At 48.2% G+C, this 22,003-nt stretch overlaps 1 protein-coding gene across 2 annotated transcripts in view; it reads right to left on the bottom strand.

Annotated features, from left to right (window-relative positions):
- The window catches only part of LOC135828914 (uncharacterized), a 30,009-nt gene extending 9,778 nt beyond the window's left edge, over window positions 1-20,231 (bottom strand). For both annotated transcript variants that reach the window (XM_065341347.1, XM_065341348.1), the window contains exons 1-19: window positions 19,933-20,231; window positions 19,583-19,847; window positions 19,359-19,443; window positions 16,826-16,900; window positions 16,478-16,629; window positions 15,606-16,011; window positions 14,381-14,819; window positions 13,304-13,857; window positions 12,148-12,748; window positions 10,897-11,382; window positions 9,780-10,010; window positions 9,011-9,063; window positions 6,577-7,478; window positions 5,677-5,985; window positions 5,168-5,259; window positions 4,424-4,552; window positions 2,011-2,101; window positions 1,254-1,558; window positions 219-488 (exon numbers count right to left, since the gene is read on the bottom strand). In XM_065341347.1, coding sequence (XP_065197419.1) covers window positions 219-488; window positions 1,254-1,558; window positions 2,011-2,101; window positions 4,424-4,552; window positions 5,168-5,259; window positions 5,677-5,985; window positions 6,577-7,478; window positions 9,011-9,063; window positions 9,780-10,010; window positions 10,897-11,382; window positions 12,148-12,748; window positions 13,304-13,857; window positions 14,381-14,819; window positions 15,606-16,011; window positions 16,478-16,629; window positions 16,826-16,900; window positions 19,359-19,443; window positions 19,583-19,847; window positions 19,933-19,986 — 5,499 coding nt within the window. In that variant the 5' untranslated portion in view covers window positions 19,987-20,231. The remainder of the gene's footprint in view (window positions 1-218; window positions 489-1,253; window positions 1,559-2,010; window positions 2,102-4,423; window positions 4,553-5,167; window positions 5,260-5,676; window positions 5,986-6,576; window positions 7,479-9,010; window positions 9,064-9,779; window positions 10,011-10,896; window positions 11,383-12,147; window positions 12,749-13,303; window positions 13,858-14,380; window positions 14,820-15,605; window positions 16,012-16,477; window positions 16,630-16,825; window positions 16,901-19,358; window positions 19,444-19,582; window positions 19,848-19,932) is intronic.
- Between the last annotated feature and the right edge of the window lie 1,772 nt (window positions 20,232-22,003).

The raw sequence follows: 22,003 nt of genomic DNA, 5'->3' as shown, positions 1-22,003 counted from the left end.
AGCAGCAGCAGTAGCAGCAGAACCAGCAGCGGCGGCACATCGGGAAGCAGGAAAATATGTCATGGTCCAAAGCTCACTTTATGAACACTTTCCGGCATCTGTAACATTGGTAAGAAATGAAAAACAGTACAGTTTCAAATGCCTATACAGATGCACCCCCCCTCCACACACACACACACCCGCGCACTTGCGAGCATAATGCACGTACACCAACATACCTTGGCTTTATGTGCAGCGCAAAGGAGTTTATGGCGCTCCGTGCTAGTCGCAAAGTCAGTCAGCGCTTCAAATCGGGTTGCATCAGTGAGATGGTCCATAGCTTGGCGAAACACATTGGCTGCCAGTTGCCTGGAGCCATCCGACCAGACCACGGTATTACCGGTGTCTACCTTAGTGCAAGATTGAGATAAGGATGAGAAGCAGGATGAGGGCTGACATGGTCGCGAATACATGTCCACACCATCTAGTACTTGCGAGTCCAGTACAATCTATTAGCAACACGAACACAGACCAGAGTCCAGTACAATCTATTAGCAACACGGATACAGAACAGAACAGACTAGTCAATACATGTACCTGTAAGGCTGGAACAGCAACAGCAGCCATGACAGTAGGCTGATGAGCAACAGCAACAAGAGCTGCAGCAACGTTTACGCCATGCTTCGTTGTGCCACACTCACATCAAGTCTTACTGTCTCAGGCTTCGTGCAGCAAAAGCAAGACACTCAATTATAGCTAAACATTCCATTTGTAGAAGGCTAAGTAACTCACACATATAGAGAATACAGCTAGCTGCCCAGAGATTAAATGGATACAATATACATATAGACTGTGCCCTTCCGCTCAAGTAACTTACTTAACAGTTAGACCCTGAAGTGAGGAGACACATGCACAAGCACATTGATAATGCATGCACAACATACACTTCCAATAGACAATGTACTGTAGCGGACATTAAACATCCATTGAGCAGCCAAGCGGCCACGGGGTGCTGGCTTTGCAGCCGTGAGCACTGCTGGTCCATTTTTACAGTGTATACATGAACTACAGTGCGTGTACGTGCTAAAAGCAGTAGGGGCGCCGGCCCCGGTCGTCCCATCGAATTTCAATGTCCACAATAGTACATGTACATGCACGCACACACGCGTACGCACACACGCGTACGCACACACACACACACACGCGCACACACACGCGCACACACACACGTGCACACACACGCGCACACACATACAGCACGCCTATCCTCCCACCTGTATCTGTATAGAATGCCGTCGGAACGCTGGTTCAAGTTGGTTGATCCAGTCCAAGACGATTTCCATGCACCGCTCTCCTTCCTTAGCCGCACTAGCGCTACTGGCAGTGCTACCTGTGGCAGTAGCAGCAGGAGCAGAGTGTTGCTGTGATGAAGAATGCACTCTTCTACTGGGCATAACCAAGTAGAGCACTAATTGATCTGATAGATCATCCGACTGCATCGATTGATAATCCATATTATCCACAGCCTCGGGCCGACAACGAGCCAGCACTCTTTCCATGCACTCCATCATTTCCGACACTGTGCGAAACACAAACGACACCCACACACCCACACCAACACACCCACACACACATAGTGGGTGAAAAGAGAAAAGCACAAATTGAAGTTTAAGATAGATAGATGCAGGTGTCTACTGGAGAATGTATCAACAACACAGGACCTGTCAGCATAGCAGATATACATGCAAGGTGTGCAGGAACAACATATGCTGGCGAAACCTGATCATGTGACCGGCTGGTTTCTAAGATCACTATTCTCCAGCACTGAATGTGCTCAACGTGCTTACACCACCTGTGTTCAAAGATCAACATAGGATGGTCATATGGCCAGGCGATCAAACCAGATATCAATATAGGCTGGTCATACGGTTAGGTGCTGAAATCAGGTCTCCACTCCCTGCACCCCCCCCCCCCCCCCCCCCCAGCCACAACCCAGTTGTGGACTGCTACCAAACACAACATACTACTCACATCTTTTCCTGATGGACTTGGAGTCGACAATGACAACAGCTTCAGAATGAGAGTTGTACCGCAAAGGGCTGTGGCCGCCAAAGTGGCAATCCTGAAACAACGTTACAAGCATCAGCAGCATGAAATGCTGGTATTCACATTCTCCACCTCAGCCCAACACCTGGGCGATGACCATTCTAATCTTCTACATAGTGTTTGTCCACTCTGAATCGGTCCTGGCACCGATCCTGGCTTTTAGATTGGCCAGTGTAGGAACATGCATGGGAAGTATGTGCACCCTCACAGCATTTCAGAAGTCAACAGGTACAGGCATGATGAAATACAGTGAGTCTACCTACTCATACATAACATACTAAGGGGTCGTCCGCAATTATCGAAAGTTTTTTCCAATCCGTAGTAGCTTCGAAAGTGGGTGGGTGGGTCAAGGCCAGTTACGGATTGAAAAACTTCCGAAATGACACGTGCGCGTGCCACGTGTACGTCTACGTGTAGCCCCTGTTTTCCACGCGCGGCTGCGCGCGAAGTGTCTACAGGTAGACTCCCTTTAATTCGAACCTCAAATTGCCAGGCCCTAACTTCGATTTATCCGGAACTTCTATTTATCCAAATGCAGCCCCATGCAGTGTAATGTATGTCAAAATGCTTGAAATCGCATGCTGAATATTTTTTGCACCTTCTTATTTGCATCAACGAAACATAGGTGGTTGTGTACGCGTACCGGTCATGTACAACGGATCATCAAAACACTGGATCGACACAAAATCATTTGACATTAATTGTCTTCATCTTCTAGTTCGGAAGTTGTCAGTCACTGCAGCTTTCCTGAAACAATTTCAACGGAAAAGAACTGCGCTGCCTAATCCGCGTCATGAAAGGCCGTCGGACAGCAGCACGTCGTTCTGAAAAACGGAAGTGGAGCATAAGCATAGACAATATTTACAACAATAGTGTTGTCGTGCGCCAACATCTCCGCGCACCAGCTGGCGCGGCAAGAAAGGCCATCGAGATCCGCGAAGAGAGTCGGCCACCTGGAAGAAGTCGTCTTCAATCAAACCTTTGCAATTTGCCTCGCACGGGCTTGAATCAAATTTCGAGAGAAGGTGGGTTTCTTGAACGCTATTAGTCGATCCTGCAGTGGATCATCGATCGATTTTTGAGCTACTCTTGGCTAGAGAAGGAGAAAAGAATGAACTTCGAATTACAAGGATAGCAACTCAATCTCACTTCGAAATAAGCGTTCAAAGGACATAGCCAATGTACTGTAAACAGCTCTTCTGTACGAAGATTGGGTTCGAATTATCCAACCGGCGCACTTTTCGTACTTCGAATTATGCATTCGATTTTGACTTGAAGTGACTTGCAGAAGATCGGTACGACGAAAAAGTTCGAATTACACGGAATCTTCGAATTATACCGTATTCGAATTAGAGGGAGTCTACCTGTACTACATAATATTTTTGTATTTCTGGCAGTTTCTGCGCCCCCGCGCGCGCTTCCTTGGCTGCTCCTAGATCCTGGGCCGGGGATCATAAAGTTCGGCGCATTCGACGGCGAGTCGACACTTTCTATTTTTTGAGTTTCACTGTCTCCTTCGTCCAGAGTACCGTCTTCCATGCACTCCTTTGAAGTCCTTCCGTCTAGCGCTGGCGCTGACGACTGTTATTGACTATTTCCAGACAGGCGACGTTGTTTGGAACGGCGGTGAAGAAGCAGAACAAGAACATTTCGGTGATCACCAATTAAACATCAATATGGTAGTTGTAATACAATACATGATGTCACTATGACTCATGGGCCAGCACTGATTGAGTTTGTTCCATATGTGTTGGGTTTGTTTGTCCATCAATAATATTTTATTACGGACTGAGGGGGTGGGTGGGTGAGGAAAAATTTGAAGCTACTACGGATTGGAAAAAACTTTCGATAATTGCGGACGACCCCTAACTAAACATACGCTGACTGGATTTGAAAAGAATACCATCCAAAGTAATTGCAAACATTGGAAATCTTAACTTGACAAGCACCATCAGAATTGATGTGATCTTCTAAGGCTACCTGCTGCTGCGCATATGCAGATCACAGTAGTTACCTGCTGTACACATGTACATGTAGATCACAGTAGCTGAAGAAAACAAGCTCACTAGCTAGAGTGTGGATAAAGTCTTCAAACACACCAGCTCTCCAGCCACTCTGGTAGGAGTCAGGATACGGCAACAAGCCAGTACCCGGTGATGAACTTGTTTCCCAGATCAAGGAACCTCTCGAAGAATTCTTTTTAACAAGATCAACATGCACCTTTCTGGCTCATTGACCTGTGACAACACGTTGATACTCAAAACTGCTGTAGGGCTACGCAATAACTACCTTGTAAGTCAGCAATACAAAGAGACACGTTTGCAGCATACTAACTAACCTTGAAGACATAAGACACATCTCTGAAGAATGTCCTACACAGGTCATAATCCACGCTACTATCCTCTGTGACCAGTGCAACATAATGTAGCCGACACTGCGGCGTCACCGACTGCAGAACAAGCTTCTCCTGCAAATCAAAGAAATACACGGGAAAACAGCAGGACAGCACGTGTGTGGGAACACACAGAACCACACACACGCACACACGCGTGCATGCACATGCACATACGGATCATAAGAACACTCAGCACTTAAGGCAACACAAGTTTCACATGCACAAGGCAATGACAAGCCAGTGACATGCAACACTGACAAGCAATGCGTTAAAAGCACGATGTTTTTCTTGGGTTTTGTCAGGAGTCTATACTTTTCCATTCCCTTAGCTAATGAACCCTTTTTGGAAGGTTGTTGCGTAGCGCTATGGAGCAGTGCTCAAGCTGACTTTCATGCCGCGGAATGTCTCAGTACTCCTTGTCAGTTTTGTGCTAGATTGTGCACGTCTGACTGTTCAAAATCTGGTTTTGTTGGTGGACTCGAACGCATAACTTGTGCCCACGTTTTTCCATGTTGCAACACTTTTTTTAGTTCGTTTAGATCATAAAAGGTCAACTTGCTGATGAAGTACGGCATGAAGCAGCCCAGCCAGTACGATGTGTAAAGAGAGAAAGTAACACGTTAGTTGACTATGGCAAGATGACAAAAAAAGAAAGTTGGCTATGGCAAGATGACAACTGTCCCTTACCCAGTAAGGTAGTACGAATGGTGATGCAGAGACCAGATCATTCTCATATCCCACCAGAAAAGCGGGAATTCCAAGCTGATAACACGCAAGATCTGCATGTTACAAGAACAGCAACGACAGCAGCAGCAGAAGCAACAATTTAGCATCACCAGTGAATCAGCGCCAACAGTGAGACACAAATTAAAAACGTACATACACACCATCCGCCATCGATAACAGCAACCATGTTGCCTTTCATCCGAATAATCAATCCTAGACAGAAACTGCATTGGAATCGCATCTTTGCACCACAAGTATGTGAGCAGATGGAAAACATTTGTACCTGAGAGAGAGAGAGAGAGAAGAGAGAGAGAGAGAGAGAGGGAGAGAGAGAGAGAGAGAGAGAGAGAGAGAGAGAGAGAGAGAGAGAGAGAGAGAGAGAGAGCCCCCCCCCCCCCCCACCCCACCCCCACACAAAGGTAGGGGGAGATAGGCAGAGGGAGAGAAAGCACAACACGTAACCAACTTACTCGTGCCTGGTAAACATGACTTCAGATCATTCCAAGCCATGGCTTGGCCACCAGCTTGCTGATGTGTCGGTAGTTGTTGTTGCTGGTGATGCTGCTGCTGCGGTTGTCTTGTTGTTACGCTGATACTGGTGGTAACATTGCTGGCTGTCGCTGCTGAGCTTGTTCTACCGCTTGCCATGACTGGGAGTACTGCAGTCGATGCTGCCGCCGCTTGTAAGACATTGACAACCACTGAGAGTGAGTGGTGCACATGCTCCACAGCGTCGTGTAGCTGACAATGAGACGCCGATAATACTTCAATGCCATGCACTGGACAGCAGCAGCAGCAGAAGACGAAAGAACACACAGAAGAAGCAAGAGACGACTGTCAGACACACCAGTTGCAGCGAGGTAGATGCAGCTACAATGTAGTTAGTGAAGCTGTCATGATGAGAAGCTATGGCGGGTGGAAACCCGTCGGGGGCAAAACGCTTTCCCAGACACAGAGCATCGACAAAACATGTACGCCTTATACACAAAGTACAGATGCAGAAATCCTGTAGATGGGTACAAGCTCAATTGGGTGTGTTTTGTAACACATGCTCTTATACCAGTTTTGCCCATCAGTGCTTTTCTCCAGCTTCATCAAGCTGAACATCGCCAGTGAGTTCCTGGCTGCTCTATTAAGCTCACGCGCACGCTCACACACACATACACATACACACACACACACACACACACACACACACACACACACACACCATGTACCACACAAACACACTGCAATGAACATCCAGTAAAACATAACATTCCCAGCACTATCACCAACAACGACAGGAGAGAAAAAAAGACAAGAGAGAAAGACAGTGAGACAGACAGTGAGACAGACAGGCAGAGAGAGAGAGAGAGATGAGTACTTACATTCATACTTGCTGACCATACCGCTGATGCTATCCTCATCCAACTGACTGCAGAATGTTGAGCGCTGACAGCACGTTTGCAAGACATTCGCTATCAACGACTGCTGCACATTGCTCAACGCTAGCGTGTGTGGTTGGAGCTGCTTTAGACGCAATGCTTCATCAGTGATAGTCAGCAGTGACTGGAGGTGGTGTCGACTTTTCAACACGCTCCTCATCAGAGCAGAGCTGCCGATGCCTGCGGCAGTTGCAGAGCCGCTCTTTAGCCCTGTCCTGATCTGGTGTGATGCACTGGCAGTAGTCCTAGTAGCAAAGCTCCTATCCTGGCCAGACGCCTTGCCTCTACCGTCATCACTAGACACAGTGGTAGCGGTAGCAGCGTGTAATGCTTGTGTTGCAGTGGGCGCACGCCATGGCATTGACCAGGGTAGTGGCGACGACAACGACGCACAACTAGCATGTTCTGCCGTGCACACATCCTCAAAGATCAAGAAGAAGTCCACACTGTCCACCACCGCAGATGCGGCAGCAGCACTGCCCCCGAGGTTGGCGGCAGGAGCTGGTGATTGTACGGCGGATTGCAACGAAGACTCAACAGACGCAGAGCCCTGTGATCCGCTAGTACACATAGGTGTGTATGTAACTGTTGAAGGCGACAGGAGAAATCCGGCAGCAGCAGCGGCAGCCGCCGCAGCCATTGCACCAGGAGTAGCCGTACCGGGTGCGGCAGAGCTGCCGGGAACGGTGTTGATAGGCGGAGGGACTACAAGTGTACCTGCCTTTCTGCCTGAGCCAGCAGCAACTCCATGCAGCATGCCAGCACTGACGGCAGCAGGCGAGAGAGGACTTTTCACCGATGCCAGGACTTCTCCGGGTGTCAGCGCTGCCGTACCTGGCAACTCCCTAATAACAAGGGCAAACACATGGATAAGAACAGCAGCAGCAGAACACAGTAGTAATCACACTCGGAGGCAGAATGGCACCGACCCGGGTTGACTAGAATCTGTTGCGCCAGTATCAATGAGGTCCTCAGTACACGTATGGCGCATATCAGTGTCATTTTGCACCTTTTCTCCGCGTGTTAGCACATAGCATGTCTGTTACCGAATCTTATGAGCCCCAAACCAAAGGAAATAGTTGAGCGTGGTCTTGATGCCAAACTGGAGCATGATAGGAACACTGTTGGCGAGGCTAGGGGCGTTCTTGGGGTGCTGTATGCTCTGAAAGCACGTGGAAGATGACGAGCAGGAAAGGAGCTTTCCAATAAGCCATAAATTGTGAAAATCCGTTGGGAAACAATAATGTTGTGACAATTTGTTTGTTGCTATCTCCACAATTGTACTGATGCACTGAATCACAGTGCCCAGACGTAGTAAATGCACTGTGACCCTGAAAGGGTTAACCTTTTACCGTTTGTACGTACAAATTTCGACCGCTCGCGGTCGATGACTTCTATGCGCACAACGCTGGACTGGTTCACCGCAGAGAGCTGGGATTTTCCCTACTGGTAGCCAAGTTGTACGGGCAGAGGATGCCGACAATTTTTTTGTGTGATGCAATACAAAAAATGGCGAAAATCGCGACTCGAAAAATGCGCTTTGGGAAAAGTGCGTACCCTGCAACTTTTGGTATTGCCTGCAGATTATTTCGACTTTTGCTTGAGCTGGCCTCACGACTGTCTGCCCTGCTGTGCAAGCCATGGACGCGGAGCAAGCTCTTTCGCTTCTGGAGACCCTTCCTGACGACTCTGTCGCTGCCTCATCCAGCGAAGATGAGTTTGTGGAGCCAGACAATCCTGTTGAAAATATTTATTCTGACGACGACCGCGATGATGACATGGCGAGTGAAAGCAGCGCCAGTGAGAGTGACATGGATGTCACAGACGACGACAGTGTCGCTGAGATGAGTGCCACTAATGGTGGAAGGGGACGTGGCAGAGAGAGAGAGGACTCGGCCGTGGGTAGGCCGTCGTCACGGTAGAGGTCGTGGTGCACAGGTACTATGTACAGCCAGCGGTGCAACCTGCACTAGTCGATATTTGCAATACTTGGGACAATGCTGACACCGCTGTGACTGGTAACACTCCTGCATTCCACCCAGAGAACGAACCTGGTATCCACTTACCTGAGGCAGCCACTCCAGTGCAAGGATCTGATTTATTGCATATTGCAACAGTTTGCCCGATCGGCAATAAATCCAAATAATTATTAGTGCTAAATTGTGAAATCTGTGTTCGTTTTCTGGACTTGAAAGTTGTTGCATCGCATTCCTGAGGGTTTTTACTTTCAGAATCACCCCATTTTGTACATAATAAAAGTGAAAAATAAAAAAGTTACGGCATGAACAATGACGGTCGGTTTTTGCTGTACAAATACCTAAAACGGTAAAGGGTTAAATAAAAACCACTAATTAAATAGGAAGCATGTAATGCTTACATTGTAGTGGAGCTCGCATCGTCAATAGTTTGTTCGTTAGAATGATGTTTGGCCTGTAACGGCAACAGTAGCAAGAGAAAGGAAGGCAGGCAGACAGCAGAAAATCAGACAGGCCGACAGACAGACAGACAGACAGACAGGCGAGCAGAAAAGCAGACAGACAGACCGATAAACAGACAGACACACGCACACACCCATACATACGAATACACATGTGCATGCACACATCTCACACTGTTATTTTCGTTGTTCTTGGAAGCGATACACCAATGTCACAGTCAGACAGAAGTGAACCAGAAACTGAGAAAGAACAACACCAATTCATGTCATGCCAATAATCATTACAAATTATCTCAAACCAACAAGTAGATCTCAACTGAACTAGCCACAATTCAGTACATCATTGACAACAGACGGCGACAAAGAGGTCTCCGTTTCTAGCCCTTTTTAATAACATCTACAGCCCACTACTACTGTAGGAGAGTAGAGCCAGGCCCTACAGGGCTACAGACTATGTAAGTCAACACACATGGAGAAGTTAAGCTGCACCACAGGTCCCGCACAGCAGCAGCAGCAGCACACCACGCAAGTAGATCATACTACGTAGTAGTCTACTACAAGCAGGCCATAGACAAGCAGGCCATAGACAAGCAGGCCATAGAAAAACAGGGCATAGACCAACAGGGCATAGACCAACAGGGCATAGACAAACAGGGCATAGACAAACAGGGCATAGACAAACAGGGCATAGAAGGCAACAGCAAGTTACCTGATAGACGTAGAGTCTAGACTTGGCAAGAAGACTGCTGCTGCTGCTGCCCTTGGTTGCACTGTCGACCGCCACAGTAGTACCAGTACTACTACTACTATTGAAGTCATCATCCACTTGACTGGGTAGAGATACAGTAGCATACATCTTCAGTGCTACACTCTCCACAAAATCAGACCCCGATGACGTCGGTGGTGAGGTCAGACCAGACAGACGCTGCTGCTGCAGCATCTGCATTGGAAAAGCCGCAAACAGCAAACAGCAGCAGCGGCAACACACAGAAGCAGCAGAATTACAGGTAGAGGAAAGCTGTGGAACCTTTTACAAAACTCTCGTCACAGCGAGTTTTCAGTTACGTCATCTTTCAAGATGTAATCCACTTGATTGAACACAAAACACAAAACAGCACTGCCTGTGGCCTCGCATCGCCAATACATGCACAAAGCTGATTAGATCATGAAAGGTGAAAAGTCTACCAAAGACAGTTTTGACAGCTATAGACCTTATTCGATAACGTGATTTTTGGACTCGCCTCCAGGGATTTGTCATAAGCTAGGGCACGCGTACGAGAAACGAGTGGCAAGAAAGGCCCATTTCGTACAAAAGAGTAGTAAAATACCGGTATTTATCTACTCCTATGTTCGCACACAGAGTCCACTGTGCACTGAGAGCAGATCTCTTGCCACTCCCTGGTTCCCGGGACCCCGGTTCACGTGACTGTGACGTTTATCGAATAAGGTCTATGGATTTCTTGCCGCGCACAACACCTTTCTTGCGTCGACGGCGCATTGCCATAAAAGAGTATGTATGAACTGCGGTATGCATTGGCAAACACACATGCACAGAGCAAGCAGGTCGGTGCAGTGCACAGATTGGTGGAAGTCGGGGTTGAATTTCAAGTGCAGCAGTAGCAGCAACTATCCATCAAACTGAATGACAAGTACAGTACTGATCAATGAAATCCAGTCACCGCGTCACTCAAGTACGCGCCGGGCGTTGCGCAACCCTAGACCTGCGAACACCGGGCTGCGAAATGGCAAGGCGCAAACTTGAGTGACACTACTGGACTTCGTTGAGCAGCACTGTAGTAAAAGTGAACACCACATGAGCCACTGACCTGCTGCTGCTGCTGATGTTGCTGGTGTTGTTGTTGTTGTTGCTGTTCATTGAGTTGATGTTGTTGGCTGGTGTCCATGTAAGCAGTGGACGTATAGCTGCTGCTACCACCACCACTAAGCGAGTAGTATTGGCTTCCTTGGAAATGAGGCACACCTGGAGACGTTGCCCCTGCAGAAGCACTGCCCACAGCGTAATACCCCGGTGCGGAGAGTACACTACCACCAGGCAGAATAGCACCAGGGAGAGAATTAGCACTGCCAGCAGCAGTAGTCGTCACTGACGAGTCCGCAGTTGACGTAGAGGGCGGAGTTGGAAACATTCTGCCCAGCTCACAGTCCTCCACCAGTGATGGTCCAGCTGAAGCTCCCACCGCTGCTACCATGGAGACGCCGGAGAAACTCCTGTCCGTTGTTAGCGAGGGTGGCCGTTGAGCTGACGACTCGAACCCAGACTGAGGAATACTGCCTGGCTTAAAGGGCGTTTTCTGAACAGTGACAATCAAGAACCAAGAACACAAGCACGCACGCAGACACGAACCGAAACACGAACACAGACGCACGCACCAAAGGCAACATGAGGCACAACAAGTACCAATACCACTGCAACATAAGCGAGTTACTACAGTGCATTTCAAAACTATAGACGCGTAGGGTTTTTGAAATATTTCAAATTTGGCTGGAACTTTTTGAGAATAGTTTTCGGAATATTGCTCAGGATCGCTCCACAATTACTCTCATATAATTTCTAAAGGATTGGATAACAGACGCCCAATTTGGAAAAATTTATGCACAAAGTGATCACAGATTTTATGTGGTATAGATGCTGGCATAACGGTTTTTGCCTAGGTACGCGTCTATAGTTTTGAAATGGACTGTAGTACTGTAATTTCACAAATTTCCGGTGTACTTTTATTTTCGGTACTTTCGGTGCGTCGGTTTCATACCTAAAACTTCAATACACCGAACAAACACTAACACACGTAATCCAATAGGGAACTGCTTCTCTGTACCGAAATGTTCTGCTGTGCGCAGCATGCTCAAACTCCCCGCCACATGTACTCTGTCCGCTCAGTTTTCACACAGAGACCAGTCCATGTGAAGCGCGCTTTACACGGAAAACGGTATGAAAAATCTGTGTGAAACTTGATACCGTACCGTGGCGAGGTTTCCATAAGTACTTTGGTACGTTTTACCGTGCGGCAAAACTCACTAATAGTGCACAACTCCAGGCCTGATAACAGACAGCCTACCTCCCCTCCGGCACCTCTGTCATCTGCCTCCATTGCAGCAACTACAGCAGCAGCGGCTGCAGCAGTAGCAGCTGCCGGGGTAGATTCCTCATCTCCCGATTCGTCAGAGAACATCTGCTCAAAATCGTTGCGTGAGATTGTGATACTCTCGATTTGCGTGTAGTCTTTGCAGTCTTCTTTCTTCGTTGCAATTGGGACAGGACCATGAGGCCCTGCTGCTGTACTGCTGCGGCTACTAGCTAAAGATGTCGCTGCAATCCCAGTCCCAGCAACACTAGTCTCTGCAGCTCCAGCTGTTGGTCTGGACGCCCAGAGAGTTGCTGCGTGATGTGTGGAAGTGTTTACTATCGTACTGCTGTTGCTGCTGCTGCTGTCAGCCACATTTGCTACAGGATGCGCACCAGCGACAGACAGAGCGCCAGTACTTGCAGCTGAGCCACTAGCAGCAGTACTAGTAACCATACTAGGACTATCGACGGGGTTGTGACCTGTTCGATCCTCATCACTGGGTGGTGTCAGGATTTGATCAGAGACTAGCTGACACAACGAAGTCATGGCGATTGCTGTTAGACTGGCATGCGTTGAGACACCGCCGGCACCACTGCAATAGTACAGCAACAGCAAGAACACACACACACACATACACACACACACACACACACATACACACACACACACACACACACACACACACACACACATATATGATCATACCTGCTGCAAGTGTGAGACAGTGCCTGTACCTCCTCAAACACACAGCAAGATGTACACTGGAATAAGAACGTCTGCACTGGCAGAACTGCGGAACAGCTACAGGACAAAATTGTCAACAGCAGCAGTAGAAAGGAACGGCAAAAATACCAGCAATGGGGACAGCGGCTTTGGCAGCAGCAGCACCTGCAGTAGCAGCAGCACATGCAGCAATGGTTTCAGCAATTATGCCAGTATCAGCAGCAGCAGCAGCATTGCCTACAGCAGTAGTAGCAATAGCTGCAGCAGCATCAACAGCATCAGGACATCATCAGTAGCAGTTGCTCTACTGTTATGTCTTGAGTTCTTTGTGCCTCTTGGTTTTCTGCCCGTGAAAGTGGCTTCTTCCCCAATTACAGCAGCAGCAGCACACACTACTAACAGCATGAGACATACTGAGACATACCTGTGCGAAGCTGCGGTGCTGGTGAGAATAGAGGGCACGGGTAACTTGCCATCAACACCAGATACGTCGACAAACCAGGGAGAGAGATGATTGACTGCCACGTCATTGACAGCTGGCAGTTTATACAGACCGACCAGCTTCGCCGCTATTGCTGCATGTGATGACTGAGGTGTTGGTGGTCGAGGAGTTTGCACATCGCTACTCAATTCTCGACTAGTACACGAGGCAGCAGATGGCGGTGGTCGGAGATTGGAAGCAGCAGGTGACTCAAATGGCTGACGTTCAACTGAAGTGGGGATGTTGGATGTAGGAGAAGCAATGGTTGCTACTCGATCATCATGCCGTCTTAGAGTACTACCTGCAAACAGCGATGGAACATGAGCAAGACTGCCATCTACTGCTGGTGACAATGTAGCTGCAGCAGCAGCAGCAGCAACAGTAGCTACAGGCAGGGATGAGCTGCCTTGCTGCTGTGAAGATGGCACTGTTGCTGCTGCAACCGCTGCTGAGGGAGATCCTTGAGCAGCTTTCTCTATAAGGGCAACCACATCAACCTACAAATAAATAGAACAGCAACACCAGGCACACACGCATACACATACGGGTATACACATACACACATACACACACACACACACACACACACGCAGACACACACGCACGCACGCACGTAAGGACAAATGCGGTAGTTCAAAGCTTTGAAGTAGCAAGTAGCTACCCACACGCTACGTACAATACAAGCAACCGCCCCAAAGACTACTAGTAGCGACAAGCAGGTACAGTAAATATACAAAATTTCGGCACTTCACGATTTTTGACATTTCGGCGGCGATTTATTTTCGGCGCGGGGTAGAGGGCATGGTATAGTGCGACAGATGCTGTGAAAAATTTCATCGGCGTTTTAATTTAGGCGTTTTGGGTCGGTGCCGAATATAGCCGAAATTAAATAGCTGCCGAAAATTTGTATATTTACAGTACACAAACAAAAAAAGGAGTACGTAGAAACAACAATAAAAGCAACAGGCGGCAACACAATACGCCAGCACAATGTGATGTCAAAGTATTGCTTCAGCTTACCTCTTTCTGAGCTGCACCTGCCGCAGCCAAGAACGGTGACGGTATTGTAGAACTGGCAGCAGACGAGAAACGACATGACAGCCGTGAAGCTGGTCGTGAAGGACAGTTTACAGCTGCCACAATAGAAGCAGCGACACCACCACCACCACCGGCAACATTGGATTTACTTGCAGTCGGAAACTGGAAGCAACTGCCTGGAAGACCAAGATGCGAGTCAGACGTTACTGCTCCTGAAGCTGACCCGGACGTAGGTTTGACAAATGCGAGGCCAGGGTTGGACGATGTCCGCTGTCTGCTTCTCTTGTCTAGACGCCGCGTGAAGGACTGGCGGTTTGCTGGTCTTTTGCCGGAGTCCAAGCCTGCAGGGCTTGACGCTTGTGCCGCTGGTGTTGAGGAGGGTAGGAGAGTATTACCAGTAGTAGAACCTGCAGCGACACAGCTGAATACACAGTGCAGCACAATACCAACACCATTGTGAGAATGAAGACAGCAACAACAACAACCACAACAACAACAACAACCACAACAATAACAACCACAACCACAACCACAACAGCAGCAATACCAACAACAGATGACTGTTTTGAATACAATTCCGATCTTGAACACACACATGCATTAGGTATAATAAAACCGGGGTTTGCGTTGACACACATAGAAACACGTCTGGTTTGAATGGAAGTCTGGCCCTCAATTCTGCTCCCTAAATGAATATGCCCAACATGTATGCAGGACTTTACAGTATGTGATTGCAGTACTGTCCATAATTACCTATGAAAATCCCTATGTTGTATGCACTGGGGAGCGAGGGCAGATTTCATACGTGAATCTCTCTACGGATTTCCGTAGGAAAGCTCTTTCCTACGTTCGGCCCTCCGTAGGACTTTTTGAAATATTTTTTTCGAATTTTCCGCTTCTATCCATGGCAACGTTCAAGCGGTACGAAACGCAAGGTGCACATCACATGGAAGAACGTGGTTTCGGCTCGTGGTGCATGCGGTGGGTGCATGCAGCCAACGCGTCTCCAAAGCAACAATGCATATGCATGCTTAGCAGTAGCGGAGTAACCAGGTAGAGTGAAACGCACCGGCGCAGATCTTTACGTATAAAAGTTACATGCAGTTACTATGTTATTTTCAAATAGAATTACGTAAAGCGAAACCTCCCTAATGCCCCCCCCCCCCCCCCCCCCCCGCACACACACAAATAATGTATAAACACGTACCTTCTCCGTCTTTGTTTCGAGCCAGTGTAGACCATGTCCGAGTGAAGTCGATTAGCTAATCGATCGACAGTAGCTAGTTCGTGGGTGGCAGTGTGCCGAACGCCATACTCGTATGCAGCCGAGGCAGCAGGCACTGCTGCCGGGCATAGTGCTGTCAGGTCAGACAGTGGCAGCGTGGACTCGTCAACATGCTTATCAAGAGCACCGGTCGTGAGCAATACCAGCGCCGTGGGATAGGTCATATGGATACCAGCTATGGATATGTCTACAACATTGTTGACGTCCGGTGAGCAGTTCGGTACCGGGTAGAACGACCTCCACGTCTCTAAGCACTTGAGACTGCGACGATCTGACTGCACTGACGCGCCGTGCAGACGGGCAGGCAAACCCGACGGACTTAGGCGTACTGAGCGTGATACATAAGAATTGTCACGCAGGCCCATGGACATACAGGCAGCCATACAGACAGACCACATGGCATACACACCAGCAGAGACACACAAAAAACGAATTGTAAAAATGTGAGCGGCACGGGTAGAAATCACATCCGAGTGACACAGTGCCTTCAGGATTCGACTGGGGCTCGCTCGGCTCACTTGGACTGTCACTGCCAGCGGACCCCTCTGAGCTGGCAGCTGACGTGCAGTCAAGACAACTGGGTCACCGACCTTCGGCACGCAGCACCGCCATAACTAACAACTATTTCAGCCTTCGCACGTGCACCCAAACCTTTTTTCTCGAAAGTTTGAAAAGGGGGGCAACATGTGACTTGGGAAAATAAGACTGTCCCTCCTTGGCCTTGTGAGAACTGTGCTACGGGAAATCCCAATCACTTGCCCACAATGTTCACATGAGCTAATGGCATAGCTCACCTGGCAAACCATCTGCAGAAGCGCTGGCCGCCAATAAAGCTGCGGAGGTGACTGGTTGCAACGGTGTGCATGCTTGTAGTACATCCACCAGCAAAGACAAGTAGTAGGTGCCCATCAGGAACACTTGAAGCGATAACAACACGATGGAGTTACTGTGAAACAACAGCGGCGACAAGAACAGCATTCACAGCGCCAGCAAATGTGTGAGCGCATAATTAGTACGACAGCCATCATTTAGCTGAATTCTCGTTTGCCAGCAAAGGGAGGCGGTCATGCAGGTCATGCTCGACACAAAGGTAAAAAATGACGGTGAAGACAGGAATAGTTACATCACTACTCACTACTCACCCATATTCACGGTTCCGTAGTCCAGTCGCAATGTACTTGCCAAGGCGTATGTCTCCTTTCACCGTCAACAGTGACCTATAGTACACACAGACACGCATGCACGCGCACACACACACACACACACACACACACACACACACACACACACACACACATACACACACATGCGCTTGCATGTGCGAACAACACCCGCAGGCAATTCACTCATTCAGATTCAATCCCAACAGAAGATGAAATGGGAAACTTCATCTACAAATGCATGGATAACAAAGGTGTGTATAGGTAATTGTAACTTATTTTAGCACTCAAGTTCCAACAAATAAAAGAGTCTGACAGCTGATGATAGAACATCCGCATACATATACCAGTACAGCTTCCGCAGACAGCCTCAAGAATATACTACTAAGTCTACAAATTGTCGGCACATTTCAAATTTCGGCCTCCCAGGGCTAAAACCTGTCGGCCTCGCACAAATTTTCGGCCTGTTATGCTGCCGCCTGTATACACTGTCACACTGAACATAGGAAAACAAGATTTCGGCCGCAACAAATTTTCGGCCAAACATGACCAGGCCGAAAATAGCCAAAAATAAATATGCGCCGAATATTTGTTGACTTACAGTAGCCGCGTGGCTGCGCAGCCTTAGCACTGTGGACATTAGCCTGTCTAATGAATTACATCAGCTGTGGGAGTGCGCAGCCTTAGCACTGCGGCCACTAGCCTGTGCACTGAACACAACTGTGCTTTGTTGATTTGGTCGGATTTCACAAATCAGACCACCTCGGAAATCAGACCACTTTGCCCGGTGTGAAAGGCGGCCGGAACTCCGAGGTTCAGTGCGGTACTCCCGTGATGCACTGAGTCTATGAACTTGAGTCTGTGTCACACAAGTTTCACCAACCAGTATGGACTGTGTGCGGTGACAAGGTAGCACCGGATACATGATGGGCACAGCATGCAATAGGTACTAGCAAGAGTACATAACCCCCAAGAGTGTGCAACTGCCTGCACAACCTCTACGTAGTGCTGCGACGGCAGAACTTAACATCACGTGACATGGTTCAAAAGGTTACACTGGCAAACAGTGCAAAGTGACCACAAGAGAGTTGTACCCAAAGCTGGGTTGCGTACAACCCTGTATCAATCATGCACAGAGTGCAAATAATGTGTACGGGTTCATGTGAAGTTCTGCCGTCGCAGACCCCATAGCTGGTGTTGCACACTCTTGGGGGTTATGTACTCTTCGTACTAGTGCACTATATCGATCCTTGATGGACACAGTAGGAGTATACTAGTAGTTCACAGATACCGGTAGGTACGCATCAGGAGTGCATGTACATCGACACCCCCGAAAGTGCGCAGTCGTATGCACATTCCCTATCCAGAGGTGCAACAGCACAGTGTCACATCACGGGAGCCAGGCAACCACTGCACGACCATACCGATCAGTCAAGGGATGTGAGACTTCAATGCCACATGACCCACAGACCACAGTTCCATACTGCTACACTTCTGATAACATAATTCGCTACAATCCGCAAAATGCAAGTTCATCTCTACATCGAGAAAGCGGCAGCGGGCAAACCTGTGTACCCCGAAGTATATCTACTGCATCGTACAGGTACTCAGTCAGTTACTCAATTAAAAAAGAGCATAAATAAAGACATCAACAGGTAGAGATGAAGAGAGGCGATTGTTTAACCCCTTTAGCGCGAGCGTCGTACTAGTACGACGCACATGAGTTGCATGCCCCACGGCCGTCGTACTAGTACGACGCGCGCTGTACACTGTACAGTGAACCTGCATCTCATAGTCGTGTACTAGTACGACGCGCGCTGTACACTGTACAGTGAACCTGCATCTCATAGTCGTGGGGTCCGTGTTGAGTCCATAGTGACTTGTTCAAACTATCGTAACTCACTCAATACTTGGTCGATTCTCACAATCGAAACATGTATCTGCAAGAGAAAACTCTCAGCTGGCGATAGAAACAATCGCCGAAGCGATGCGACCACCGGTTGTTGAGATATGCGACTCGACACGGCAAATTTCAACTCGATTTTTTTGCGCAGTCTGCAGAACGCGTATTTTACATCATGGATCATTTGTGCGCTACCTGCTGCCATGGAAACAAGATTCAAATGATGGTAGTGGATCCCGTGAGTCCTCACAAAAAATTTGAGCTCGATACGAGCAAGGAGACCGAAATGGCAGCTGAATATTTGAGCTTGGTTAGTCTTGGCCGTGCTCAAGTCTGTCGAGCGCGTGGATGAAGTTTGCCAGACTGTAGCACGGGGTTTTGGTTTCGTTCCGAGCTAGGTTTGACACCAGTTTGTCACTCGTCTCAAGACCTTTCCAGGAAGCTCAAGATCGTGGAATTCGTCCAAGGGAAGGTAAAGTTATCGATCCTTGAGCAGCTAGTACTTTCATGGGAAAATGCGACTTTTACAGGTGTTGTCGTGGGGCGCGCTCAGGTAGCGTCGTGCTAAAGAGGTTAAAAGACACATCTCGCTTGACAAATCTCCAGACTCACCTTTCAACATAGGCCTTGAGTGCATCACAGAGTACTCTCACACACTGAGTGCTGACACCACGTTCCCAGCACCCCACCTCCGTTTCTAGTAATAGAGTACCAACAAGGCCCAGGGAGAACAGGGGAGAACAAAACATTGGAAATGTTTGAATAAATTAATGAAAAAATCAAGTGTTCTTTCAGGTGGGGCTTTTTCAGAAACAATGCATGATTACTACTCTCACCTCTCAAATCGTCTGAAAGAACATCCTTCAATATTGGCTCATCACCAAACCAAAAGATCCACAAGCACCTGGACGAGGCGCGAGAAGAACCATCTTCCGCACTACCACCTCGGGAATCATCATTCTCAGTGGTGCAAGCAGAGATGATGTGACGACGCTCAGCTGCTGCTAGGCTTTTTACAAAACTGTCTCTACTGGAGATGTTGCAACCTGACGACAATTGAGAATTTGTGTAACGCCTCCACCGAAGGTTCCTTATGTCGAACTGAAACAATTACAGAGAACACAAAGTCGTCGCCTTAGGGGAAGCGTGGGGCCAAGACTGAGAAAGAAGTATGTCAACAACATACCAGAGGAACTACATTCGAACGGGCCTGCACATCTTCAGATCTTGAAAAACCCATCACTGAGACAGCGACAGGAATTTATACAATGTTCAGCTGCTGGCTCCGCTCTTCGCTCCCACATTGCTTTGATAAATCCTCTCAGAATACCTCATTGGAATGGGAAATGACTTCAAATCTATAGATTAGACCTAGGTTTCTGCGATGAACAAACAAACGCAAGCGTTGAGTTGACAAGGGGAAGAAGTAAAAGTTCAGCATCCAGCATCCCTCTCTCTCACTCTCAGCTAGCTCGATTTCAAGTGAAGTGAAGTCGATCTGAGTGATTGCATTGTGAAGCCGCTGCATTCAACAGGCATGCGAGTTATTTTTGGTGACGTCACGCGTCGGGACGCGTCGCCAACGCACCAGGCCTTTCGCGGGCGCGTGCGCGCAAAAATAAAAAATAAAAAAGATCTACCAACATGTCATGACGTCACATGCATAGTTAGCTACAAAAAAATAATCGTCGCCCATATTAGCAGACGGCTTTGACACAAACATAGCCGCTGATAGCGGCTTGTGCCTCCGGCTACATTTCCACTTCCAGGCTGTTCCAGCTAGCTAGCTAGGTCATGAGTCGTATGAAGGCAGAATCCAGTTTTGTAAAATTAATGTGCTTCTTGACTCGACTAATAATAATAATAATTCGCGGGATTCGCGTTGGCATCGCTTGAATGTTCAGAAACACACAAACTAGCCTTCGCTTCCGCAGGCCGACTCGACTACGATGAAATAATTGTACTACAGTAACTACATTCTGGTAACTCGGAGAGCGGAATTTGCTGGAGCTGATTTGAGAATCGACTGAGAACACTACTCAGATGCGATCATGTTGGTCTCAAAGATCTCTTTCCCATGCTGTATGGACAAAATGCGCCCGCTGTTTGTGGCTATCCTAGCGAGCTGTGCTATATCGTGGATGGTTTACAGCGTTGTGTGGATAGTTGTAACGGTCAGCAGTCCTACTTACCGGTGGATGACAGTGCCATCAGAATGGCCAGATAAAATTACCGACTACTCATTTCTGCAGACACTCAAGCCATTTGGCAATGACGCCATGCAGGAAGGGCGAGGTGCTGAAGGGGATATTTTCCTGGTACAGACGAATATTATCATGCTGAGTATGTCAGATGCCAGGCAGAGTGATCACCGCAAGGAGATGCGCACAATATGGGCCCGCATAGCAAACCGCGTCAACACCAAACGGCAGAAATCTGCTGGAGCGCCGACCATTGAAAGCCAGTATGATCTCCCCGTCTGGCACATGTTTATGTGCGGGTTCATTTTGCCAGGAGGTGAACAGCACAGGAAGAAATCCATCCTAGTGACGTCACCTGGGAGGCTGCAAGCAAGCGGCAGCTACGCCAAAGCTAGAAGTCTATACCAGGAACAGCTGGAGCATGGTGATCTACTTGCTGTGCGCGCACAATACAACAACGATGAGCTCATCATTCGACTTTGCTTGCAACTCGTCACGTCACTCGACTTCCAGTACGTGATTGTTCTAGCAGACAGTATCCTACCTACTGGATTACTGTCAGTGCATTCCGTTGCTGCTACTCGGGACATGTTCACGAGATTGGAAACGACACACGCAGCCCTGAGTGACGGCGTGTTTTCACCAGTCAACGAATGCTTGCCGTCCAAGGCCGAAAACAAGACTACGCAGTGTGCATCGATGTACCTATCTCGTGAAGATGCCGCGCTACCAATCGTGTCCTCGTGGAGTTCATTGTTGAAGCAATCTTTCAACAAATCAACTTTTGAAATAGGTAGGGATATGTCTTTGCCAAATTCCTTGATAGATAATTTATCCGATTTGAACTGTACAGAAGGTAGCATGACTCTGTTTGCTCAGATTACAGATGAATCTATGAAGCGTATAGCAAATCTCAGTCAATCTAATATTAAGCAGCTAGATGATATGCTGTGCTTTGCCGCAGCTTAAAATAGTCATGCATAGTATGCATTATTGATCCTTGAAGGGTGGTGGCATTCCTACAGATGCGGAAATCTTTAGCCTCTAGCCGAGTCT

The sequence above is a fragment of the Sycon ciliatum genome, chromosome 12 (genome assembly GCF_964019385.1).
Source record: "Sycon ciliatum chromosome 12, ocSycCili1.1, whole genome shotgun sequence".
Lineage (NCBI taxonomy): Eukaryota > Metazoa > Porifera > Calcarea > Leucosolenida > Sycettidae > Sycon > Sycon ciliatum.
This window is presented reverse-complemented; position numbering and strand designations above follow the sequence as displayed.